Consider the following 27,942-nt stretch of genomic DNA (forward strand, 5'->3'; position numbering starts at 1 on the left):
CGTCAGTAGCAATCTACATCCTCGATTTTCCTAACTCCTTTCTTCTGAGTCCTTCCCACTGGCTCCCCATAAAGTACTTATCTTTTCTGTCATCTCCCTCCAACAGATGATTCCATGCACCCACATCCTCATACCTACTCAGAAAGTCTAGCAGCTATTCTAGAACCCTAACAGTTCGAGGACTAAATCTACAAGTTCGTCTGGGGCAACATCCAGGTAAGATGCCAACCATCACTAGCTGCTGGGAAGTGGGGAGAGGGGATGATGTCCCTTTCCCCTGCTCAGAAGCTTCATCTCTTATATGCATCTGGACAGTAGGAACTGAATTATTTGCAGCCACTATCACTGCCTCACCCATCCCCAGGTCCCGATGACTGCTGGAAGGGAGAAGAAGTGTGTCTCTCTAGCCCTCATCCCACCAACCTTCCTGACTGTTACTTTACTGCTCAGCCAGCTTCCTGGTGGCCATGGTAAACTGTCTACCAGTTACTCTGCCCTCCCTCAGCATTCCGACTGCTGTAAGGAGAAGGTATCTGCTGTTACTCCTCTCCCAGCCTTTACTGCTTTGCCCAGTGAATAGCTCCAGTGCCAGTCTCTGATATGAAGAGCTGTCCCCAAGCAGCAGTAGAGTGAAATTAAACAGGTTTGTGTCATTTTTTAGTCAAAGCTTAGATTCTCCTGGAGTTGATGACACTCACCAGAGGAAAGCTTCCTTGCCCTAGAAGAGTGGCCACCTAACACTTGTTGATTAAGGAAGCAACCTGGACTGGTTTCTGAGAAGACTTGCTGAATGGCTACTCTACCAGGAAGCATGTAGTATGGTGTTTGTCAGGGTGGACAGGCCACCAAAGAAAGTGCACCAAGCAACAGGAGCAAGCGAGGCAGGGCTACTGCTCCAGTTCTTGGAGATGCAGCCCAGCAGCAAAAAAAGTAAATACCCTTGAGTTGGAGAAGCGTGATGTTGTTTACATGAGAAATCTTAGGCATGTCGGAAGAGGTAGGACCAGTCATTAGTGGTAAGTACTGGTACAGACGCGATTTGACCTACTCTTTTCTTTTAAAATGTCTACCTAAGCTGCCTTCCATCCTCCATCAGCAGATTATGCCAAGGGGCCTGCTCCTTCCCAAACTCCTTCCTCACATCCCTCCCCCCATAACTTAACCGTGACAAGCTGTTTGCCCATCCCATGGTAAAACCATACTATTTCCATTCCTATCTCCTCCGTCCTCTCAAGTGATAGCCCAAAGCAATAGAGCAGATAGAAAGCTATTTTCAAAACATGACAAGTTTTTACAGAAGACTCCAACTTATTCCATTATTTATGGGTGCAGGAAATACCCATATCCATTAGACTCAGGATTACTAGCTCAGCCTTGTCGGTCTTTTGCACAGCTAAGGACATCTTTCAATGCAAGCAAACAGGTGACCTTACCCCAAGGTGCTGATAAATCCATTTGTTGAGCCCTCTGCATATAGAGAGCAAATGTCTCCAATATGAAGGAAGCTTGACATCTTGTCAGACATTTCCGGCTTGTTGGCCCTAGGAAAAAAAAAGAGAGGGAAAAGGAGTGTTAGTGTATTTACTAGGTAGAAGAATTCCCTGAGTAAAAGCCCCATAGACAACAAGCCAAAAAACAAACAAAAAAAACCTAAAAAAAAAATTCAAAGAGTGAACACTTGATGCAATTCCAAGAAAGTGCTGACTTTAAAGTGATAAAAGCATTAAAAAAAAATACATGAGTCTAGTCACCATCTGGCCAGCTGAACAACTCTTTGATCTGGAGGTTGATGTATTGGAGACAGGAAGTTTGGATTGTAGTTTCTACAGTTGGAAGAGTATTTCCCAGCCCATGCTGCAGTGAAAACTTAGATAGGTATCTCAGGGCAAAGACAACTTGAGCTCCACAGTGTCCCATTCAATGATTTTTGTTTACCCAGTTTATCACACAGATATTCACTTAAAAGATTCCATGCCAGGCACATTCTCACCAGGTGGAGAACGGGGTTAAAGAAAAGGAAGAAAGGAGCAGATGCCCTTAATTTAAGGCATTTTACTTACAGTACTGTTCTAAACCAGGAAAGATTTCTCTGTGTAAGCCAGGTGTGCTAGTTCCAGATCAGACTTAGTGCATTCAGGAGCAATTTGAAAGTGCCCTGGGATATAATGAAATGATGGTCAAAGGAATTTTAATGTAAAAGTATTAGCATGGTTTGTAAGCATTTTTGTCAGCTCCATCACTATATGGAAGTAGCTACCATCTTAACAGAAATACAACATTTATGAAGACATTGTGAGAAATGTTATTGTAGATGTTTGGCAGCAGATTCTCCATGCAACCACCTAAAGATTCCAGTTGTGGTTTTCCAGGAGTCTAAGTGATTAAACAGACTTTAAAATATACACTTAACATGGAAGTCAACCCCCTATGAAATGAAATTCAGTTCTGTGCAAAAAAGTGCCAAAACAATCATAATCATGTTTAAGAGACAGCCACTCAGTGTTGCTGACTCTCACCATTTTACTCCCAAGTCTCAGATACCTGGTGTTTTCTTCTTAAAGCCCAGGCCCCTGGATTCATGCCATTATGTGAGAGTCTGAGCTGTTACTTTCAAAAAAATGAAGGCCCATTTCTAACCCATGTGGCATAGGTGCTGGAACTAGGGGTGCACGAGGTGCTGCCGCACTCCCTACCTTGAAATGGTTTCCATCCTATACAGGGTTTACAGTTTGGTTCAATAGCCCTCGGCACCCCCACTATACAAATTGTTCCAGCACCCCTGCCTCATAGAAAAGAGTTTCAAAGTTCAAAAACCAGAGGGAAAATAAAAAAACCCTCTTAATTTAATATTTGTTCATATCTCATGAATTTTAGCCAGCCTGACAGTTGTTGGGTGGTGCCTGACTCATGGTTTTTCAACAGTTGGGTCACTCTTGGATTAGTACCCTGAATGACAGATTTCAGAAAGAAGGTAGTAACACAGCTCTGCTGATTTTATATGCCCTTGGAGCCTGATCCTGCACTCTGGAACGCTTAATGGAGCTGTGCCTAGGTAAGGGTGCTCAGGGTTGGGCCCTTAGTTTTAAAAGAACAAATAAAAATACTCCCAACCCTCACTAACCAGCAGTATTGTTCTTGAGAACTGACATGTAAGAGGCACAGAAAAGTGGTCCTCCTTCAGGAGGGAGAATTAAATAGCAGGAAATTATATTTATTACAGAGCACAGCCTTGACATTGTGAGTGGGATAAGCATTCCCATTTCATTGAACATTAACTTGTTTACTTGCAGAGGTAGGGTTCAAGCATATTAAGTAAGGTCTGGGCTCAGCAAGCACAGAGTTAGGAACATTTGTGGAGGGGGTGGATTAGCAACTGCTAGGCATAATATGAAGCAGTGAATCTAGACTGTGTTTTGTCTCTGTAGCAGGGTGGACCCCTGCTCCTGCCCTGAAGGGGTTAAAAACAGCCCAGGGAAGGGGCTGTGGCTGGAGGAAGCAGCCTTTAGGCTGGGGCAAGAAGCCTGGGCTGATTGGGGAAAGTAGGCTCAGCTGTGGCCATGCTCCAATCTGGCTCAGCTGGCCCCTATAAGAGGCTGTGAGACAGAAGCCCAAGAGTGAGTGTCTCTCTCTCTCTCTAGCTATAGAGGGAGATGGGCCTGGCTGCAGGGAGCTGGACATAAGGTACCTGGGTGAAGCAGGGCTGGGGAAAGGCAGAGGAGCTGGGGAGCTCCAGCCTGGAAAGCCCCAGGCTGCTGCCTAGCAGAGGGCTAGCAGGTACTGGGGGTTGCAGAGGGCAGCCCAGGGGTAGGCTAAGGCAGCAGGTCCAAACCCTCCTTGCCAGTGATGAATAGGCTGATACTGCAGCCTGCCCCAGGACGGGGGGCTACACGATGACTGGCAGTAGCCATATACTGAGGCAAGGTGGGGATAGAGGGTGGGGGTTCCCTGGGGAGAGGAGACCCTGACAGAAAGGGGTTACTGCCAGGGGGCAGCACCCCATGTGAAAGGGCACCGGGGTCCAGGGAGGGACTCAGGGCCAGGGAACAGGTGGATCACTGGCCTGCAGAGGGCGCTCCGTGCTGGAACCCGAGCTAATTCCCCTGAGTCACCAGCAGGAGGCGCCACAGGGGTGAGTCCGACCCATTACAGTCTCCTAAAACACTGTAACCAACTATCCCTTTACCATGCTCCAAATCAAGGTTCTTGTGCCTTGAAGATACACTGTGATTTGCAGAATTAAAAATCAAAGTCAAGCACAGCTAAAATCAAGGGGCCAAGTTCATAACTCACGTACATTGTTCAACTCCTCAGAAGTCAATAAAGCTATGCCTGCTTATGGCGGCAGTGTGCTGGCTTAAGGCTCCTTCATCAACACTAACTCATACAGCCACAGTGTATACATGATGCATAGTCCATTCTTGTTTCTCTTCTCAGATGTGGAGCTTAAGATTTTGAGGTTTTAAAACAGATGCCCAAAAACATACATGATATGCAAAGTGGCTGAGTTAGCGTCAGTAGAAATATTATCTTTCCCTTTTCCTCGGTTGGATTTCAATTGCCGACTTCAGCATTATGACAAGATTTCCAGATCTGGGTTCCTGAAGTCAGGCTCCCTAGTCCCTATGTAGGCATACACACATACGCACCAGCACATACAATTAGGACCACTTTAAATTTACCGAGCAAAACACTGAAGTCAGAGGGAGCTGCAGATACTCAGCACTACCTGGGGGGGGGGAGGAGGGGGAGGCCGAAACAACGGACGGACAACAAAAAATCCAGCCATGTATTTCAGTCCTTAAATATGGATTTAGTAGCCTGACTTTATGTAGTCAGGGTTGAAAAACCATAGCCTTACTGTATTGTAGTTTTGAGTATCCATACACACACACTAAAATTTTCAATTCTTAAAACAAAAAAACCCACATGTCCAGAGAAGAAGACAGACTTGGGTAGCAGGAACTGGATAACACAGGATGTGAACTACTCTTCCCACAGCAGTGCACTAGTTATCTCCCTAGAGAAGAGGCCTTTAAGATCATTTTACTTTAGAAAAGCATCAATGTTCATCACAGCTGTACGCTGGAGAATGTAGAGGTCAAAACTACCGACTTCCAATAGAGACAAGAAGAATGTCTTTCTCGGGCATCCAGAATATGAAAAATTGAAATCCCAGATGCTCTGTCCAAAGCCAGGCTTAAGAACAGGACAGTAACTTTCAAACATACCTCTGGTATTATTCAGTCTTCCATATAAAAAAGTGTACATGTTTAAGGAAACTCAAATTTAACCATATTTACCCTTGATAAAGTAATTTATAACCCTGGAGAGAGATTCAGGGAGTCTCTGTTATGAATAGACCTTTATCATCTGTCACTTCACTGAAGCTGTCATGAACTTTGCACACTAAATAACAAGGTCTTCACAACAGCCCAAATTTAACAGTGCAAGATCAGACCCTCCCTATCACTAAGGGGGAGAAGGTAGAAGCTGATGAAATTGAACACTGTCTACTTATGTTACACTCTTGTATAACTAAGGACTACCAAACAACGTGTATGACATTGAACTTAAACATGTGCTCACAATTTCTTAGATTGGACAGTACTGAAGAACATACTGAACTGGCAGCTGGAATGATGGACTAAATTATCCAACAGGCCTTCCCATATCTAAGATTTACAGGTAATGAGAAAAATTACTGAGTGAGTTTAGTTTGCTTCCAGCTAGTTAGTTTCCTGATCTGACAGAGGCTTATGAACAGCTACAAAAAAAACAAGCATCTCCTGACTGATTAGGCATTTGTGTTTCAAGAAGGCTGACAATGACTATCTACCAGGAAATGAGCTTCCGACCCCCCCTCCCCGCTTGAATCAAGGAGCACAAACTTATATTTGGATTCACTGGACATAGGGCTTGTCAATTTAAAAAACAAAACAAAACAAAAAAAACAAAGCCAAGATAGGAACTTTGGGTGTCCAACTTGAGACATCTTAAAGGGGCCTTGATTTTCAGAGTGATCAGCACCCACCCTCTGGGTAAAGCCTCTTTAAACTGTCTCAAATCAGGCACCCAGAAGTTGACACACTTAATCATTAATTGCTTTTGGACGTCTTGGCCCAGATTCATATCACATTTAGACCACACTGACTAACAAGAAGGTTTTCGTCTTGTGGCCAATGTCTCAGCTGCCCTGTGTCCAGGTCCACAAGAAAACCCTTCCTCATCACATATAAATGGAATAGTTCAAGATGCATATTAGACATCATAAAATACAATGTTTGTACAGTTCTATAAGGGGGGGAGGAACTCCTGCACACATGAACAATAACTAGTTTTTGTGGTTAAAAGTATAAATGCTTTTCAACTCAAAAAGCAATTAGGCTACTTTAAACAGAACAACTGTTTGGCAATTTGTTTATTTTAGATATGCAAGTGCCAACTCAGTAATCAACTAATGCTGTAAACAAAAACTAGTTTAAAAAAGACCAAAACACACCCACACACACACACACCTTCTCCTGAGAACAAGTAGAATCAGAGTCTTTTAACAGTGATCCCCCTGCCCCACCACCACCACACAAAAATCTGGATAAGAGAAGAGAAAAAAAAAGTTACCTGAAGACATCAGAAAAAGAACATGGCACGCACCAGGTCATGAAACAATGTATTCCCAGTGTTTAAGCTGAAGATTAAAACAAAGATTCTTTCTGGGTTCAGCTGCTGGATTTCAATAATGAAACCCAATCATAAGGTGATACCAGCAGTTTGGCAGTTATAACATTCAGAGCCCTGAGCTATGTTGAAAGCATCAAAGGCCCAGAAGGAGCAAACATGATAGTAAGGTACAAACAAAAATCTCATTTCCTCTGAACCTGCATTCACACGCTTAACTCAAGGTGGAAGCAACAACCGCAGCATCCAGGGCCGGCTCCAGACCCCAGTGCGCCAAGCCTGCGGGAGGTCTACCGGAGCCGCGGAACCAGCAGACCCTCTGCAGGCACGTCTGCAGGAGGTCCACCGGAGCCACGGGACCGGCGACTGCCAGAGCGCCCCCCGTGGCGTGCCGCCCTGTTTGGGGTGGCGCAATTCCTAGAGCCGCCCCTGGCAGCATCAATAGGGAACTTAAAAAATAAAGATGCTCTTTTCCTCCTAATCATAAGCATCTAATTTAGAGATAAATGTTATATTTGGGCTGGGAGAAAGGAAGTTTTAAAGATGAACTTTCCAGTTTTTAAAAGTTAGGCATGAAACATGGACATGGACTGTTAGGCAGAATATTTTTTTCGACACACATCCTTAAAAATATTAAAAGGTTAAACTTTTTTTTTCAAAAGAATTCCTTAGCAACATTTGACTTAGGCCATGTCTACATTAGAACTTACGTTGACAAAACTTTTGTCGCTCAGGTGTGTGGAGGGGGGAAGACACCCTCCGGCCAGCACAGTTACCACCGCTCATTGAGCTGTTTTTATTATGTTGACAGGAGAACTCTCTCTCTCTCCTGTCGGCATAGAGTGTTCGCGTAGCTGCGTTTACAGCGGCACAGCTGTAAACCTGTAAGTGCAGTCATGACCTTAAACGTTATTACAGTTATCAATTCAATTAGAGATTTGGACCTTAAAAAAACCCCTTTAAATGTCTCTTTAAATATGTTTTATTTTAAATGCGTATTGTTCATTAGGCAAGAATTAAGTTTCACTCTCTCTGAGAAGTTGCCTTGAAATAATTAAATGCAGAAACCTGTTTCAGCCTCATGAGAATTCCAAAGCACTGGTTTGCAGGTCATTTTGCAGTTCTATAGCATTATTGTTCTAAGGTAATGGACTTGAAAATACCAGTTAGCTGAATCCAGACAGTGAATTAATCTGTACAGGAACTCCCTGTTCTCCTGGAAGTTTCAGTTTGCCCTTCTACCTGTCCCCTGGCTATAGAGTACATAGCTGCACTTCAGCCTGTAATGCAAGGTGTAGTACTGTGGAGCAGAGTGCGCTACATTCTTACTGAGAAGTGGGATACGGGAGTGACCCTTCATTTGTCCAAAAAAAAAAAAGGCTCTTAACAGTGTCAGAAAACTTCCTTGCAATTATTTGTCCAAAAACTTTCATCATCAAAGAGATACATGGAGCACTTTCAACTGCTTATGCAAATGTTGCCGATTACCTTGTGCATACTGTCACTATAGACTGGCCTTTCTAGACAAAGCTTAGAAGAACTGTAAAATTCAGACATAGAAATGATCATCCTGAACACAAGGTTCTGCAAACAGGGTTAAACATTTAACTCTTGCATTGCCAATACCACTTCTATAACCTTGTGCAACTAAAGGATGAAGCTCTGCCATTATCCCACTGGCTTCAATGAGATGTCTCATATGAAGGAGGACTGGACCTAAAGATCGGATTCAAAGCAAATCATAGCCCCTTGACCTCAAAAGATTGTAGCAAATGGAGTATAAATCTGATACTTTGTAATTCAAGCTCTGCATGTTAAGAGGCTTTCATGCATCTTCCTATGCAAGTGCAATTCCTAACAACTGAACTAGAACAATAGTGTGGGGGGCCAAAATGAGAAGTATCTGCTACCTTAAGGAGATGTCTGTTTAAAAAAATAAGAAAAGGAGAGTGCAAATGATTTAGAAGCATTTGTACCATTTAATTCTTCTGATTTTCACTCCTGTTTAGAAGACTCAGTTGTAAAAGTGATGGAGCCATTGAACTAGTGGTGAAAATTTGCTTTCCCGGAATAAGAAGAAGCATCTGGGCTGCTCCAAACCCCTACATTGCTGGTGGTTTGCCATCCTTCTCCTCTAACAATGTAACACCAAAAGGGTGTTTCACAGTATTTTACAGATACCTGATCTCTCATGTTTACCTTGTGTGGTATTTTAAATACCTGAACCTACATCTAAAAATCCTTTTCATAAAATAAATAAAATTAAACAAGCCTCTTTGGTGGTGTTTTTATTTCCAGCAATTGGGTTGGATTGGTGGAGGGGGGGGGGGAAGAGAGAAAGAAAAAAAACAACACAGGAGCCCTAATCTTTGAAAGATACAGTTCCAGCAATGTTTGTTTTGAGCTAAAAAGCTACTTGCTGTGCCTTGCATGCCAGTGATCCTTTCATTTCGCTATTAGGATAATTGAGCAATAGAGAGCACATCGAAAGTAACTAGAAATTGGCAATTTTAGTTGCATCATTGCTGAAATAGGGTAAGCACTTCAGGGAGCGTTTTTGCTGTCTTTTTCACTACTTACATAGTTTAACTAGATAAGATTAGAGTCCTAAACTATACTTAACTGTGTAGACTTTATTCCATTAGACAGGCCAAGTAATCTGGAGTGGAAGTTCATGTTTTACCTTAGTTTCTGATGGAAGAAAGTTTGAGTTTCCATTGGGGAAAAGAAAGGCAAAGTGAAAAATAACTATAGCCTGATTCAAAGCCCAAAGTCAAAAGGAGTCTATTGACCTCTGTGATATTGTCTTTGGATGAGTCCCCAACATTCTGAATCAGTCCCTATGGCACATCCAGCTTTTCTGAAATGGACACCGAGAGCTGACGTTTCTCATCTTTGTTCTGAAAAGGTTGGTTCCTTCACTCCCTCCCTGGCCAGGGGCTGTGAGGAAGAGATTACTAAGAATTCCATTCTGCACTGAAAACAGCTAAGGAAAGGAGGGATAAGGAAGAGGAGGGAGTGCTTATTCACCAGGTTTTTTTGTTTGTTTTTAAACTAACTACTCTTTTGTGGGGGTTCAGAACTCAAAAAAAGAGAGTTTCCATTTATAAACTCCAGGTCTGGCACATGTGAAAACATTTTGTTCTTAAAGTTCAAAGATGCTTCACACATGTATGCATTCTACATGGAAAGATTAAATGTGCAGAGCTCACGGTAACACGGTGTAAGCGGATACCTCTTGACTGTCAAAATCATTTCCATGCATTGAGCAGCCATCTATAGCCTCTTGACTTGACTGGCACTCAAAGTCCACATTAGAGTCAATTTTTGCACTAGCTCACATACAAGCTTTCTGTACGCAGAGCTGGCAGCATTGGGATCCAACATACCAGCGGAGTTAGGTCCAGCCACTGTCTCTTACACACTTTCAAAGGGCATTAGAAGGGGCCAGGGAGTAGTCAGCTTTTCTGATAAGGCTTTGTACTGCAGAATCAGACATGTAGATATTTGAGTGATTACACATTAAAGGGTATCAACACCGGATAACTATCTAGTGTATGATTTCATCTTCCGCCTACTGCAGTCATCTCTGTCCAGGAGTATGCTGACTGCATAACAATTGCCATTTGGCAAGGCAGCTTGTGAGAAAGACAACACATTGCACCTTCAAGAAATTACTTTCCCCCCCCCATTATTATTTGCACTGAAGTAGGGGAGTGTCCTGAAAAACTTGCAATCTAACCCAACCAGACAGAGGATGTGAAGGGAAACAAAGGCACAGAGAAGGGATATGACTTGCTCAAGGTCACACAGCAGGTCAGTGTCAGAGCCAGGATTAAAAACCCAGGTCTCCTGACTCCCAGCTCAGAGCCCTGAGCTCTAGATCACACTGCCTTGACTTTTTTCATTAAGATAAAAGAGTGTCCTTGAGGGCTTGTCTACATCGTGCAGTTTAGAGCGACAAGGCTGTGTCGACACAGCCTTGTTGCTAAAAGTCAGCGGGTGGAAACGCTCTTTGTTGGCACTTTTGCCGACAAAATACTTCCAGCCCTGCGAACGGCATTAGCTTTGTCGGCAGGAGAGTGCTCCTGCTAACAAAGCCGCGTTCACACTGCCACTTGTATCAGCAAAACTTTTGTCTTTCCGGGGGGGGGGGGGGGAAGTTAAGTACCTGTGAAAGACAAAAAAGTTTTGTCGAAAACTTCCGCAGGTAGACATAGGCTTCAGTCTGAAGCCTATCAGTCAGCAGCTCGTTCTCACCCTTTTCTTGAAGCAAAGAAATTAAAAGCAAGAATCTAAGTTGATACAGGGGTATGGCATTGGCAGGTATTTTTCGTGCTCAAAAGTGAGGAAGTTCCAGCATGCTGAACTCATGTAGTTTATCACTTAAATATAATTGAATATTATACTTTACCAACGGTATCATACAGATGCTCGAGTTCTTTACAAAAAGAGATAAGACATTTAATCATCTTACTGACGTAAACCCAAATAAGTCATTAACACTGACAAGAAAATCTCTTACACCCTTTCCTTTTCTTTATCTGCACCCCTTTCTCGGTTTGCCAAGCCCAGCCTAGTCAGAAGGGATATACAACATGTCAAACAGCAATGTGGATTATCTGTTCCTCTTACAGAAAAACAAGGCTGAAAGTCAAGCCATGGTAACAATGCGCGAAGTAGAACTTATGTTTTGATAGGTTAGTTTGAATATCAATTTGGATGGCTACTGTAAGAAATGCAACTAGCAGACTTTATTGACAGACATCTGTGGAAGGCTCAAAGGAAAGAATCCCCATTAGAGGGACACCTATCAGGCCAAAAAGTCATTTTTAAACTTTCGGACCAAGTATGTCCTGACAGTGTCTCTTTAATTCTATTAAGAGTAAGAAGTGCTTAGTAAAGTCGATACCTACTGGCTCTAACACAGAAGGGAGAAAGCAGCTTAGATGCCTCAAAGCACACAATGTTATCCAGAGTATTTTAATATTAAAAGAAGAGAGTTGGACTATGCCAAGGGAACCAGAGGCAGCCAATGTGGCAGGTGACAAAAAACCTGCTGTATATTGTCTACTAGAGCTTGGCCAAAGAAGAAAGCTGGCCAGCAAGGGGAGCAAAAAGTAGGGCAGTTTCTAATCTCACCCTCTCTACACATCTAAACCGTCACCAGTAATCTCTCTTCTTGACTTTCCCCCCCATCCCCAAAATCCTGAGCTAATTGGTACCTCACATGATCTAAGTTCTGTGGCAAATATGATACCTGCTGAATGTACACAACCTCTAACATCCAGAACATGTTCCTTTCCTCCATAACAAACCCGACAATCCTCTTATGCCCCTTGCTTCAACTCATCTCGCCCTACTTGCCCAATACTTCCATCATTCTCATCTCATACTCCTCCCTGCCCTGCTCCCCACTGCCTTCTTTCCCTTCAAATGCACCTCATTGTGGAAGCTCCGGTCCTTCTGGCAGCTCTTGGGTCTAGCTCTGGGATCTGGTACAGCTGGACAGCTCCTTGCAGCTTTGGGTCCTCACTGGCAATGCACTTGACTCTTTCCTTCCACTAGCAGCTCTCTTCCTGTTGAAGGCTTTGTAGTCTTCTCTAGCTGCAGCAGCCACTAGGGAAGGTGAAACTTACTGCGTCTCTTTTATAGATGCTTCTGCAGGCATCCAGGCTCTGCAATGAAGAGCCTGGATACCTGTTAGAAAGAGCTGTAGAGGAGGAGTCGCTAGCGCCACATGACTACCACATGCTCTGCAGAGCACCACTGGTAGCCAGTGAACCTACTTAAAGAATTGCAAATATAAAAATAGCAATACAGTTGGACTCATTTACAGATGAAGGCTCCGGTTCCTGTTTTGACTTGTACATGCTGGATTCCCACTGTACTCCAAGTTGTTGTTTTATAGAATGCAAGCCCGAGCTCTTCTTCTAAGCAAAGGTTCTTCCAGATACCCCACCAACTTAGCTCATAAAGAGCATTAGCAGCAGAATCTGCTTAACCTTTGCCACCTGAACAGTGACCAAGCACCATCAAGTTATTTAAATAAGATAAGTTCAGGCATCTCTTTAAGCCAAGAATCACTAGCCTATTACTATAACTAGCCCCACAGCTGCAACCAGAGCTATTTGACTTCAACAGAACATAAGGACATGCTTATACAAACCCAACGACAGGTTCATCATCACATCTCTGCTGAAATTCAGAGTTTTATCAAGTTGTAGATGCAATAGTGCAGGATCTAAAAATCTACAGCATCAGCATTTTACTAGTATTTCTATTAAACTGCAGTAAAAAATCTCAGATACAAAAAAAAGGCAGTGGCTATTTCTTGGTATGCTGTAGTCATCTGTATTCCTCTAGATGCTCACACACAAAAATTACTTAGTTCTGGCTGCAGGCTTGCACCAGGCTGGATGAAGAAGACAAACGGAACCATTTAAGTTCTCACTCTAGTACTTAGTTTATTTCAAAAGCAGTAGAATCATGTAATTTCTTAACTCAGACAGTGTCTTCATTTTGGCCCCCTCTCTCTTCTCGGAGCAGTTTACTGTTCTTTGATGTTCTGTTCCATAAGATGGTCCATGAGGTATAAGCATTTAATTTTCTACAACAGTCTACATATTAATGTAGCTGCATCCTGGTCTATAACCACAACTGCTGTGAATTGTAAACAAGATAACTAGAACAGCATTCTTTCAAAGCACAGTTTCTGATGCATTTGCCTCTTGCACAAGAGAAACATTGCCTAGACTTACAGTGACATCTTATTTGCAAAGCATTTGTCCACTGAAGGGAAATTAGTTTGATTGTAACTTTTGATGGGCTCAAACCAAAACCACAGATCTGAAAATTCTGAAATACCGAAGTGTTCAGAATCCAGAGATGAATTTTGCAGCTTCATCCCAGCTCTAATTGCAGCTCCTGTATCTGCTTGTATTAGCTTCATTTTTCCCCATATGAATTTGTCTCTTAAAAGGCGCTAGCTGGGCAGTCGAGGCAGCTGAAGCTACAGAACAGGTGCAGAACACCTCCCCATGATGTCCTGACAAGATGCCTCAACCCTGAAATAGAGGCAGCCACCCGTAAAGTTGAGAAGGGAGTTCTATCTCTATGCCCAGTCAAGCCTCATCCTCTGCTGAGACTGCAAACTAAGTGCCAGTTGTGCTGATGGTTTGTAGTGACCCCACCAGTCCACTGGGAACTAGACTAATGTCACCAAAGATCTACCGTGAGTTACTGTTCTCCAGACAGGATTTGACCTAGCAACCTAGAGGTAAGGTACCCAGCTAGCATATGCTACAATGTACGCTACCATCTAAGACGGCTCTAGGCATTGGTCATAGACTCAGCCTCCATCTCCTCAGCCACACATTATAAGTGACCCAACACAAGAGCACAGAAAAAGCTTCAGCCAAAAAGAATAATCAAAGCTAATCAGTTCGACAGCTCATTTCAGCAGCAACAAACGCTAGCCAACCTTCTCTAAAGAATGGTCTTTAATACCCATGTACAATAGGGACTCTAATCAGGTTTCATAAGATCTTCCTTGCAAAAGTGTTGAGAATTAACATTATGCCCATATAAAAATGATGGGAATGTTAAACTTCTAAAATGATGGTGCTGTTGGCATGTTACGTAGCTGTAGGCCTCTCTGCTTTCCATAAGTTCATCTGGTGAAACTGCCTTTCCTTCCTCTCCCCCACATAGCCTTTAATAATGAACACCAGCTGGAGTAGCTGATACAGTACAAGCATTAGCATCACTCTACTTCCCATGGGATCTCAAGATACCTCCTGCCCTTAAAACGTAGCTGAACCAATATTTACATTTATAGGACACCTTCCATCCCACAGGATCCCAGGGTGCTTTGCAAATCAGTACATCAATTATACCTATGAAGCTCATGTCACTCTCTGAGGTGCAGCCTCCTCTGGGGTGAGACTGAAGCCAGTATACAACACCGTATGCTAATTTTAAGCAGAAAAGGAAGAATGTTGTGTTCAACTGAAGCTGCTGTGGGAAACACTTTAAATATATGAGAGACAACATGATCTAGCAGCTCGAATCCCAGTCGATTGCCCTGAACTTCTGGATTTTACAACATTTGGCAAGTCACTTTACTTATCTGTGCCTGCATTTCCCTTCCCACTCTGGTTTGTCAGCTCTTCAAGACAGGGATTGTTTCATATGATGTGTTTGTACAGTGTCTAGAACAATTGTGCCCATATCTCAGTTGGGGCCTCTAGATTCTATCGCAATACAAAATAAATAAGAAGCAGCAGCAGCAGCAGGAGGTAGATCAGCCAGGTTGGAATTGTGCTAGCACCCCTCCGCTTACATGAAGTGACTATACATGGCAGGCACTTCCATGGCTATTCCTCCCACATTCCCATTCTGTTGGATGGTTCAGGACCACCCTTATTTAAAAACAACTGCCACCACCACCAAACACCTACTACAATAGCAAACATCACATCATACAGTAGAGCTACTTCAGTATCTGTGGTGATCACCCTAGAACATAGGTTCTCAACCCTTTTTCTTTCTGAGCGCCCCCCCCCCCCCAACATGCTATAAAAACTCCATGGCCCACGTGTGCCACAACAACTGTTTTTTTCTGCATATAAAAGCCAGGGCCAGCATAAGGGATAGCAAACAGGGCAACTGTCTGCCCACACAAAGCTACATTGCTCAGGCTTTGACAGGGTTCAGGGCACTGGGCTTCAGACCCATGCAGTGGGGTTTCAGCTTTACGCTCTGGGCCCCAGCGAGTCTAACGTTGGCCCTGCTTGGCGGACCTCCTGAAGTCTGCTCCCAGACCCCTGTTTGAGAACCACTGCCCTAGAATACTAGGGTGTTTCTGAGGAATCACAAGGTGAAGTGATGAATTCACTGCCAACACCACTTGCTATGCTCTTTTCAATGTTCTTTGCAATGCCCTACTTTGCTCATGGGATCTGAAAGGATCTCAAGTGCTATAGATAAAGATGAAGGAATCTGCCAGTCTTATGTCCACAGGCCATAACTGCAAGTCACGACATTCCACTTACTAGTCTCAATGCACGCTTGCCACGGAATTGAGTTTGCCCAAGGACAGCATGACCTTGCCAACCAGAAGCAGGTCTCCAGCCTTAGTTACTTAAGACACCCACTGACAAGGGGTTCATTATTTTAGAGCTCTCTTTCACCCTCCATTGCTGGTATTTTTAAAAAGACACCATTTCCCACACTTTGCCTTCTGTTTGCCTTGGAAACATGAGAGGAGACAATCTTACTATTTACTTCATCAGCATCAGAAGAGTCAAGATAGCTCCGTGTTTCAATAGTTATTGACTACTGTTGAACAGCAGCCAAAAAACAACACCCCCTCCCAAACCAGTTTTTAATCTCAATGAAAAAAACAGTGGATTTAACAGAAAAACATTATTTTTCAAACTGGATTATTCACCCAAGAGAGAACCTATTAGAAATAGGTCAGATTTTGAATATACCAAGTAGATAGTCATCCTTTAATATCTTGTTCTGAACAACACTTGAGTAGTTTTCTCAATCATAATCTGCCTCCTTTTCTATTTCACAAGCATGGATTTCCACATATGCAAACCCCCTTCCAAGCCCAGTTTTCTATTGAGCTGAACTTTAATGTCGATATTTTCTTTGACAACAAGTGCAATTTACAGAGTGCCTCGTCACACCAAACCTTTCAATGGGAGCACCAATTGTCAGTAGTGGTCAGGCTAGTGTTAGTTCACCAGCTCTGCACTATGAGCACAACAGCTCAACACATTATCTGTCAGATTAACAGAAGCAAAAGAATTTATACTTGTAATAATGGTGACATTTTAGACAATTTACTTAGAACCTGGACGATTTTCTGTATCTCGAAATTAGTTTAGAGCAAAGTGGGGCCTTAAACAATGGACAAGGCCTCTATAACTTATCCAAGAGAACCATTTCCGTAAATCTTAAGAGCCCAATCTTGTAGCCTTTATTCACACAAGTATGCAAGATTGGGCATTTAGACTGTAGGCTCTTTGGGGCAAGAGTTATGCCATTTAGTTGTCTGTGAAGTGCACATTCATGCGGCTGCCTAAGCAAAAACAATTGGGGGAGGAGGGGAAAAAGGGAAGTTTGTTCAATATGCTCTGAGCAGAGATTTAAGAGATCATGATGGAATACCAACATTTAACAAACACGCTTGCTATGCCAAACTACTGAAGCCAAACAATGCCTGAATTTAGGGAGCAGCAGGTTTGTTGTGGTTGGGCTTGTATTAGAAGTTCCTCCTTTTCAGATTTGTTACTACACATTCCACTCAATGTTGACTGCACAAATCCAGGCTGTTGGACTGTGTGACAAAAGACACATTAGATGCAACAACTGGAACAGTTTTGTTTTCAACATTATTCCTACCTGGAGCCAGATTCTATCCCCAAATATATGAAGACAAATCCCACAGAGATCAGTAAGAGCATGTACAGGTTTGTGCATGTATCAGAGGGAAGAGCCTGCCCGCTAAACTTAATTGCTGCACTAAGAGGACTGTTACATACATAATATTTTATAGGAAAGGCCCCTTACTTCCTCCTGTTAAACCACAAGCTATTGCATTATGCCAGCTGTAACATATTTACACATTCAAATAAATGAACTATAAGACAGACTTAAAAACAAACAACCATATTAAAAAAATGTACAAAGCAACTAGCAATAATTAGACTTTTATCAACAGGATGCAAACAGCACAGAGCTGTGAAGCATTTAACTTTTTTTTAAATATAGTCCAGTTATTGTAGTCCAGGAAACAGCTAAATATTTAGACTGTTAGACTAGTTACCAAACCCTCAGAAATATCCACCCACAATTGCCCAGATTTTGACCATTTAAGAATAAGATCTATAGCCAAGTCTGCAACAGCATTCACATGTATTTACATAATACAAACATCCCTATAATTATGTCTCAAGTATTTATTTTTTTTTAAAAACAGCTAGGAAAAGTTTAACTGACACGCACACACTCCTTAAACCATCATTGTAGAGGCCCAAGTGTCACTCATATTTGAGTGACATCTAGAACAAGAAGTTACTGTTGTCTAATAACTTCCAGGTTTTAGAAGGAATAAACCCCAACAACCAGACATAGCTTGCACATCTTAAACTAAACTGTTATTCAGAACAAATATTTCAATACAACTTTAAAGTAGCAATTGTTTAATCACATAAAATGGTTTTCTGGTATTCAGAGACTGCAATTTTATGGGCTAATCAGGGGGCTGGGAAGCAGGACCTCTGGAGTTCCAAGCCTGTCTCTGCCACTGACCCCCTCTTCAGCCCTGTGCAAGTCACTTCACTTCTGTGCCTCAGTTTCTACATCTATGAAATGCAGCTAGTAATAATACAACACACCTGAGAGGTAAACCAGTATGCTTTATATAAATGGTAAATAGTAAACAACAATGCTGCCTTTCAACACTACATTCAGTACAGCTGCCCTGCATTCCAGGTATGTATTTAAGTGCTTTTTTTGGTTTGGTCTTCATGGGCTGATGCTTTAAGGATGCTCAGGCACCCTGGCCCTCAACTCTTGCAATCTTTTCTCCAGCCTAAAAGGATTGGACACAGCCAGTCTCCATTATCCATATACCTCTAAACCAAGGGAAAGAGTTACCTCTTGGGAGCAATGCACTCCTTTCTCCTCACTGATGGGATTGGGTGTCCTTTTTGGGACCAGTGTTACCTGCCCATATTGCCAAGTCCTCATGCCCACCTGTCAAGTCAGGCTGAATGATCGGCCCTGCAGCACTCCCAAGCTGGGAAGCAAAGAGCAGATATCATGACCAGAACTCTTAACCCATCTGTCACAGAGGTTAACTTGCTAAAAATTAAAGAAGTTAGTTTCAGGAAGATAAACACATTTCCACATGTTGCTACACATGAACAGAAAGCAATTTTCAGCCTGCAGCTGCTCCATCTGATTTTCAAAATACCAAAAGCACTCAGACTAATCACTTAACCTCTTAAACACATATTTTCTGCAAGACTAGTTAAGAAGTTTGCTACCCAATGCCAACTTGCATAAGGACCTGTAGCCGCCCAAAAAAGGTAATCTGAATGTATCCAGATCCGCTCGCCATTCCATTAAGCAGCAGTTTACAAAACACCACTCTATAGTCCAGACACCTGACTACACTGGTTTACAGCTATTCCCTATTACCACCACCCTTTCCTTCACCCTTCTAAAGCTCCCTTTTAATAGCCATGTCTCTCTCTCTGTATATATACACATACACACTTCCCCAACCCCGCCGCTTTACATGCAACAGAAGACATGAATTTGGCCTCTTGTCCATTTAAACCCATCGTCTCCAAGGTAGACTGATGGATTGCTTCCCCCACCCCCAAAACTATTTCCTGCTGCTGCACAGTCCCAAACTTGGCGGCGGAGGGAAGGGGGGCGGCGGGTTGCTATCTGATCGGTTACTACTTCCATCCCAGCCCCCAGGCTGATCAGAGGACACGGAACACGGCGCAGGATGGAAGCCTGCCATGAAAGTAAGGGGAGGGGGAGGAAATACAAAGCTGCAGCCCTGGTCAGGGCCGCTTCATGGGTCTCCCCCGAGAAAGTTCAGCTGCCCCCGGTCTAGGTCACTCCCCTGCAACCTGCCCCTGGTTTACCTGCTGGCACACGCGGCTCCGCCCGCCTGGACGCTGCAGCCCGGAGCGGGTTAGCAGTCGCTTTGTAATCCCATGTTCCCGAGGCAGCTCCGCTAGGGATGGAGGCTGACGAGGGTTAATCTCAGCCCACGGCTAAGCTCAGCAGCACATCCACATGGTTACTGCACTTGAGAGTCGCTCCGCGGCGGCTTAAATACGCCCGAGCGGCTCCCTGGGTAATGTAGTCCCGGGCGGGCTCCGGACGCCACCCAGTGCCGGGGACGGAGGCGGAAAAGCCGCACTACAACTCCCAGCAAGCCCCCGCGCGGCGCCGCTTCTAGAGACTCTGCAAGGGGGAAACGTGACTCCGTGTCAGATCGAAGGAATCTCTTGTAAACGCACGGCGGAGTCAAGAGCGCTTTCCCGAGCTGCCATTGGCTGAGCTGCCCCCTCGGGCGTGCGGTCCAAAGACTCCCTCCCTGCCGAGGAAAGAAAAAGAGGAATCGAATTTAGGCAATTCACCCTGAAAATACATGTTCCGGTCTCTGTTTCCGAGGGATGCTTCTGCTAGAACTTGGTTTTGGGGCTTTCTAGCATGGAGGTTTCTATTGGCTGTCACATCCCATTTGAACTCCCATCACGGCAGCCAAGAATTTCAAAAATCTGTGACATAAAAATGCACTGTTGTGGGAAAAAGGATTAAGGCACAGAAAATATAGTTAAGCCCGAGGATCTGCGGAGCTTTAGCTAGAGGGTCACAGAGGGAAAAGTATGTAATAACGGCTCCAAAGAATGGCATGCCGGCAGAAAAACAATCATAGCCTAATAATGTTAGATCGGCCAAATAAACCACAAGAAAATCAAATGTGAGAAAAATAAATACAAAACAAATGCAAGGATTTAACAGAGCCTGGAAAGAGTAAAGGATTTAACAGGCTGTGCTTAAACTGTTAAGCTTAAGTGTTAGTGACAGAGGCATCTCAAAGTTATATTGCACAGTATGTTGGCTGCAACTCATTCACTGGCATTAAACTCAAGAAAGCACTTCCCCTTCTTTGCCCTCCTCACCCCAAGTACAGCATTAGACAAAAGGCACGGAGCATTTCATAGCTGTTACCCATTTGCTTGGTTGTTTTCGCCTTCCTCTAAAGCAGCCAGTATTTGCCCACTACTGGAGAAAGGACACCAATGTTGATGAGCCAGCGGACTGATTATGACAATATGACAATCCAGTGTTTGCCATTTTATCAATATATGGATTCTTCATAAAAAACATAAGTCTGTACCAGTCATCATTATTGCTACTGAGCTGAACATCTAGAAGTCAAGGTACAGAACTCTGACGCTTATGCACAAGTCAAGAAATAGATAAAAGCTCTCTGAATTTTGGTGGTGGTTTTTTGTTTTTTCTTGGTGAGGGTAGAACTCATTACCCAATATCGGAAGGATAACTACGCATTCTCCTAGTGAATTCTATCCATTCAAACCAAACATCTATCAATGAGTGCTTCCTGAATCAGGAGTTTCTTGTTTATTTTTCTTCATCATTAACTTTGCACAGCTATAAAGATGGATTTTCCCCTAACTAAGAGCCCTACAAACTTACCCTAGGACCTGAAAAGTAAACTCTGTTCTTTCTGGTTTGTATAGCCTCATCAGTAAATAAAGATTCTGCAGGCCAAATGTTACCCTCAATGGTACCTAGAACTACATGGATAGCTCAGTGGTTTGAGTATTGGCCTGTTAAACCCAGAGTTGTGAGCTCAATCCTTAAGGGGGCCATTCAGGGATCTGGGGCAAAAATCTGTCTGGGAATTAGTCCTGCTTTGAGCAGGGGGTTAGATGAGATAATCTTCCAACCCTGATGTTCTATGAAAAGGAAAAACTCATCCATGTGGGTGCAATATAGACCTGGAACTGAAATTTAACAATTTTCTGTTAGTGCACACCAGAATAGAATGTCGCTTGCTCACCAACAGCTGAGTTAGCTCTGTGATGCAGTAAAACTGCATTCTGGTCAGTAAAGGCAATAGACATGACTAAATACAGTAGATCTAGTGAGCATGATGTTGCTATAAATGACCATAACCGCACTTTCATATCTGGCAATGGAATCTATTTAAATTGGCAGCCCTCTAGACGCTTTAACTACTGAATTTCACTTCTAATTTGTTGCTTCCTGAAAACAATGTAGGAAAGCTCACCTTCAGAATTATGATAAACTGATTCTACTGCAACTGCCCTGTCACCTGCAATAATGTACATTCAGGGTCAGTATCCGAGATGAGGTGGAGAGTTCTATTTCTAATCACCAGCAAGCAAGGGGTTAATTCCCAGGTTAGCTCAGACACAGGTGTGCAGAATGGAGTAACAAAGAAGAACTGCTCAGGAAGTTGCAGATGAAGCATTGTTAAAAATTACTATAGAGAAAATGTAAAAGCAGCAAAGAGTCCTGTAGCACCTTATAGACTAACAGACGTATTGGAACACGAGCTTTCGTGGGTGAATACCCACTTTGTCGGATGCATGTAGTGGAAATTTCCAGGGGCAGGCATATATATGCAAGCAAGAAGCAGGCTAGAGATAATGAGGTTAGTTCAATCAGGGAGGATGTGGCCCTCTTCTAGCAGTTGGGGTGTGAAAACCAAGGGAGGAGAAACTGCTTTTGTAGTTGGCTAGCCATTCACAGTCTTTGTTTAATCCTGAGCCGATGGCATCAAATTTGCAGATGAACTGAAGCTCAGCAGTTTCTCTTTGAAGTCTGGTTCTGAAGTTTTTTTGCTGCAGGATGGCTACCTTTAAATCTGCTATTGTGTGTCCAGGGAGATTGATGTGTTCTCCTACAGGTTTTTGTATATTGCCATTCCTAATATCTGATTTGTGTCCATTTATCCTTTTCCGCAGGGACTGTCCAGTTTGGCCAATGTACTTAGCAGAGGGGCATTGCTGGCATATGATGGCGTATATTACATTGGTGGACGTGCAGGTGAATGAACCGGCGATGGTGTGGCTGATCTGGTTAGGTCTTGTGATGGTGTCGCTGGTGTAGATATGTGGGCAGAGTTGGCATCGAGGTTTGTTGCATGGATTGGTTCCTGAGTTAGAGTTACTATGGTGCGGTGTGCAGTTACTGGTGAGAATATGCTTCAGGTTGGCAGGTTGTCTGTGGGCGAGGACTGGCCTGCCACCCAAGGCCTGTGAAAGTGAGGGATAATTGTCTAGGATGGGTTGTAGATCCCTGATGATGCGTTGGAGGGGTTTTAGCTGGGGACTATATGTGATGGCCAGTGGAGTTCTGTTGGTTTCTTTCTTGGGTTTGTCTTGCAGTAGGAGGCTTCTGGGTACACGTCTGGCTCTGTTGATCTGTTTCCTTATTTCCTCGTGCGGGTATTGTAGTTTTGAGAATGCTTGGTGAAGTTTTTGCAGGTGTTGGTGTCTGTCTGAGGAGTTGGAGCAGATGCGGTTGTATGCTTCAGTTCATCTGCAAATTTGACACCATCAACTCAGGATTAAACAAAGACTGTGAATTCTAGGCAAAAAAGAGACAATATCTCAGCTTCTTCGTTTAAGGGCGGAGAAAGCTCCTAATCCACTTCTCTAGGTCCTCCACAGGAGACTTCCAGTAAAACAGGCAAAACAAGACTTAACATGCTTGATATTTCTGAAATAAAAAACAAAACAAAGCCTTCTGGTCTTGCTTTATACATCATAAAACAAACAAACATTTACTAATTTTCCCCTCCTAATTACCTTTAAATTTGCTGAAGGCTGGGAGGGTAAGGGGAATGACAAGGAATGCTGAAAAAGTAGCACAGCCTAATTCTCTTCCCCATATACTTCACCAAAAGCCTGATTCTGCCCTACCTCCTCATGCTGAGTAGTACCTTACTGCAGGAATGGTCGCAATTAAGTCAGTGGGATTATTCCTAGAGTAAGGTATTACTCACCCTGAGTAAAGAAGATGCACAATTAGGCCTTAAGTGGAAAAAAAAATTGGCTGTCTTGAATTTACAGCTGACTCAGCAGCAGATTCATTACTAATAAATAAACTAATAAAAGCACTCAAACAGCATCAGAACTTAAACCCAAAGCTGAGTTTGCTCAGAAGCTAATTGCATTTTGTTGTTGTTAAGTCCAGCCCTCTGGCATGGAGGGGGGAATTAGAACCCAAATTTATTTGATGAAAGTGTAGAAATACTGCACCAAAGAACTCAGGAGAAGGAGCAATAAGACCAAACAAGCAGGATACACCAGAGAAGCATAATGTTCATTGGCTAAGAGACGTTTTTGTGAACTCCACAATGATACATTTTAAAACACAGTTTTAATAAAGGAAAATTGCTCAGCAGATTGTTTTGATTTCATAAGTGTCTGACTTTGAAAACAAGCTATTGTCCTATAGTTACCACTGCACTGGATATTGGGAGGAAGAAAGCAAGTTGCTGGTAATTCCTTTGTATTTTAAATAGGGAATAATTATTGCATGGGGCAAAGATGATTACTAAAAAATAAAACAAACATTTATATTTTCTGACCTCAAAAGCAAATTGGTTTTATAATTAAATTTGTGTTTATTTGTTTTTCCTTCACTCTGTAGCTTGTCTAAGTACATCACAGGGCAAAAGGGACAAATGACTGATAAATGGAAACTCCCAGCACTGTCATTTTAACACAGAGGACACTTTCAGGCTAGGGAATAAAATCTAGTAGTGTTCCTATCCAAGTCCTAAAGACAACACAAAAATTCCTTCTCCCTGACTTCAGGGGGCTGCTTCTTGTTGTTTCACAATCCTAATCTGTACAGATCAAGATGACATTAAATATTTTTAACTATAGTAAATATCTAACTATAGTAAAGATTTATTTTATTATTAGGACATGATCCTGCATTCCTAATAGACTCCAGAATACCTCTCATTGGTGTCAATGAAAGTACTGGATGCACTGGGACAGCTGATTATGGTTTTACTGGGTTAGAGTCTGACTTGCCCATATATGGGTATAAGGGATGGTTAAAACCCACGTCTTTTGCCCCTGTGTGTAACAAGACCCTGGGTTCCTGTGCATAGGAGTAAACCAGCACTGGGCACCTGCTGCTCCCCGAGCTCCCTAGCAGGAGGGCAGAGATTGGGTTAAGCCTTGGGTCTGATCTCAAAGCACCTGCAAGCACAGAGGAAGTAATTTTCATTTTTATAGAAGCAATAAATTACATCCTCTCCCCAGAGTGATGAGGGAGGAAACTGCCTCTATCTCTGCACTGCTCCTGAGATGACACATTAACATGTTTCCCCATACACAGGGCTTGTAGTAAAGCCCACCCCTCTGTGTTGAACAGTACTTGTTAAAAATGATGTTGTGGTTAAAAATGCTGCTCTTTTTCTGGTCAGAGTGGCCCTACTTTCTCCAGCTGAAATCAATGTGAGTTTTACCATTGATTTTGGGTAGGAGGAGGATCAGACCATAGCTCTCCCATGTGGAATTTTATCTGCATCTTGGATAAGTCGCGGATATTAATATCATGGTAGATACTCATCCTTATGCCTGTGATTTCTTACAGGTGATTTGAAAAGAAAAGGTAGTGAATGTAATTGATATGCCAGGCCTCACACACATGCCCAGAACATTCACATTGGCAGAGAATGCAATTCCCCAATGTAAGACATATAATGATAGTACTTAGCACTTCTATAGTGCTTTTCATCTATCAGTCTGAAAGGACTTTACAAAGGAGAAGTATCATTATCTTTACCAGTGAGAAATGGAGAAAGTGAGAGGCAAACTGACTTCTCCAGGGAGATATCCTGTCATATGTTTTGACACCAGTTACTAGCAACTGTTTTAAAAGAATTGACAAATGGGACAAATCTCACTTCTTCAGCATGATTATTCCAGCAGCAGAACAATTTGGACCCCCCCACACTTTGGTACAAAGATAGTCAAATAATGTACTGGTAATCATCCAGTCTCTGGCTTTTCCCATGGTTTTTCTGAGGAGACAAGATGTATGGGAATTGAATGAGTTGAGAGAAGAGGATTTTATTTATGGATGGCTGGGAAATTATTTTTGTCAATATAGACCCTTGTGATGTAATTTTGTGTATATTTCATTAAGAATAATAGGTATCATAGATAGTAGACAGCCATTTTAAATAAATCTAAACAATGTGTACAGTTAAGTAATATGTTCTAAGAGCAGTGCACAGGATATGATCTCTGCTTAAATGCAGGCTAAATTGCTTTATTTTGGTCTTGTTTATTTCAGCATTAAAAGCTATTTTAAGAATATAGAAAACTTCACACTGCAGAAACTCCAGTAAGAAGCTATCTCCAGACAGAGGCTCCAAGGTAGCAATACTCCTCAGAGAGGATGCTCTTGATAGCAATATATGTTCATATTCTCTAGTGATTGATGTTCCCTCTGCTCCCTTCCAAAAAAATGCCACCTGCTTGTCAGAAATGCAGAAAGTGAAGACAGCTATGTTGAAGAGCTTACCTCTCTTGCACCATAGACCAATTCCTAGTCCCACCAAGGTCCATGGGAGTTTTGCTGTTGATTTCATTGGGATCATCATCTGGGTCTAGACATTCATTATTATCATCATTAATCTGGGTAAATTCAGTATACAACCAAGGCTCGGGACTTTGAATAATATATTATAGCACTTTTGCTGGAGGGGCTTAAAACACTTTGGAGGCACTAGCCGGTTTAGCTTTGACACATCTCTGAGGCAGAGCGGTAGCATTCGTCCCATTTTACAGACGGGGAAGTTGAGGCTCTTAGGAGTCGTGGGGCGCCTCAGATGATAGGACAGTGGCAGAGGGGGGTTGAACCCTTGCGGCCAGATTGCCGCCCGGCGGGTCTAAGCACTACGACCCCGCATGGAGTCACGCTGGGCGGCGGCAGCGGCAGCGCGGGAAGCTGCGGCCCCGGTAGTCGCTGCTAGAGCGGGGCACAGACCCGCACGGCCCGTTCGGAAGCCGGCGCTGTCCCTTTAAAGCCAGGGACGGTCACCTGACTGCGCACGTCACGCGGTGCCTCAGCCAACATGGCTGCGCCCAGGGCAGGGCGGGCTGCCCCGAGCTGGGTGCTGGTGCTGGGCTTGGCGCTGGGCTCGGTGCCCGGGGCGGCTGCGACTGCGAGCGCCTCCTCCTCTTCCAGCGCGGCGGCCGCCAAGGGGACGTGCGGCTGCAGCTCGGGCCGGGGGAGCGGCGGGGAGGCGGCCCGGAGATACTCCCCGGAGGCCAATGCCCCAAGTCCGGCCGCGGGGCCCGTCACCCGCAAGGGGCCAGCAGCGCCCAGTCAGGTGGGCGAGGCCTACAGCTGCCCGTGGGGGGAGGGAGAGACAGAGCGAGCGGGAGGCCGGGGCTGAGGGGGTGGTTTAGAGCCTGCTGCTGCTGAATCCAGGGCTTCCTCTCGATGTGGAGTGAAGTGGCTCCTGGCTCTGCCAGGTAGGAGTGCTCCCAGGAGTTTGGTTTGGGGTGACAAGGGCCTTGTAAATGTCTGGGTGCTCGAAGCAATTTCCTTTATTAATTTACTTGACTTCCGGAGAACAGCGGATTTTAGACATGAGTGCTCCTACATCATGTAAAATATACGGCGCAGAAGACCACAATACATGATAGGCTGTCCAGATGTGACCGCCTAGGCTAGAATATGGGCCATAAATAATGCTGGGGCAGGGGTAGCTAGACTTGCATAGCAAGTTCTTCTGTAGCTTGTAAAAGGTGTCGCCATCACCAGAGCCGTGCTATAGTACAGGGGTAGGCAACCTGCAGCATGCGTGCCGAAGGCGGCACGCGAGCTGATTTTCAGTGGCACTCATGCTGCCCAGGTTCTGGCCACCAGTCCGGGAGGGCTCTGCATTTTAATTTAATTTTAAATGATGCTTCTTAAACATTTTAAAAACCTTAATTTACTTTACATACAACACTAGTTTAGTTATATATATTATAGACTTATAGAAAGAGACTTTCTAAAAACATTAAAATGTATTACTGGCACATGCAACCTTAAATTAGAGTGAATAAATGAAGACTCGGCACACCACTTTGGAAAGGTTGCCAACCCCTGTTGTAGTAGCACACTATGTTCTTCACTTGATTGATATCCAATGTAGGATGACAAGCGCTTATGTATGATTTGAGGCCGGGTTGATTTTGACTTAGCTGGGAAGTTTAGTGTAAACAGCCTGGGTAATGTGACTAGCTTAATGGAAATGTATATCGGTGAGTAAAAGCAGTCTAGAATTTAGATTAGAATGTTGTTCTTTGTTGAGAGGTTAGACAAGAGAACAGAAAAGTTAATAGCAGTATGTATGCTATGTGCTTTTGACTCAAATACTCAACTTGGCTGTAGTTGCTTTCTTCGAAATGCTACCTAGTTGTTCCAGAAAAATGCAATGAAAACTGACTAGTATTGGAGGCTATAGCAATATATTCCTGTAAGAAGGATGTTATTAAACAAGTTATTTAGTCTAGAGAGAAGCAATACATTCTAAAAATAAGAAGGAGAACTCCTTTGTAGGTTATAATCAACTTACAGAACTCTCTGTTAGGGACAATCATGAGGTAAGGTAGCTTTGCAAAATTCTGAAATATGTGTTCA

The 27,942-nt window shown here is 43.4% G+C and overlaps 2 protein-coding genes across 8 annotated transcripts in view; one reads left to right on the forward strand and one right to left on the reverse strand.

The window, feature by feature from the left end:
- Positions 1-19,668, reverse strand: part of ITPR1 (inositol 1,4,5-trisphosphate receptor type 1) — a 244,803-nt gene extending 225,135 nt beyond the window's left edge. For 3 of the 5 annotated variants that reach the window (XM_039546365.1, XM_039546364.1, XM_039546363.1), the window contains exons 1-2: positions 19,359-19,667; positions 1,434-1,541 (exon numbers count right to left, since the gene is read on the reverse strand). In XM_039546365.1, the coding sequence (XP_039402299.1) occupies positions 1,434-1,525 (92 nt within the window). In that variant the 5' untranslated portion in view covers positions 1,526-1,541; positions 19,359-19,667. Of the gene's footprint in view, positions 1-1,433; positions 1,542-2,060; positions 2,156-19,358 lie in introns of all 5 variants that reach the window. The other 2 variants (XM_039546362.1, XM_039546366.1) reach the window with 2 other exon arrangements.
- Positions 19,669-26,378: 6,710 nt separating this feature from the next.
- SUMF1 (sulfatase modifying factor 1) overlaps positions 26,379-27,942 on the forward strand; it is an 81,183-nt gene continuing 79,619 nt past the window's right edge. For all 3 annotated transcript variants that reach the window (XM_039482342.1, XM_039482343.1, XM_039482344.1), the window contains exon 1: positions 26,379-26,641. In XM_039482342.1, the coding sequence (XP_039338276.1) occupies positions 26,384-26,641 (258 nt within the window). In that variant the 5' untranslated portion in view covers positions 26,379-26,383. The remainder of the gene's footprint in view (positions 26,642-27,942) is intronic.

This window comes from Mauremys reevesii, linkage group 7, assembly GCF_016161935.1.
Source record: "Mauremys reevesii isolate NIE-2019 linkage group 7, ASM1616193v1, whole genome shotgun sequence".
Taxonomy (NCBI): domain Eukaryota; kingdom Metazoa; phylum Chordata; order Testudines; family Geoemydidae; genus Mauremys; species Mauremys reevesii.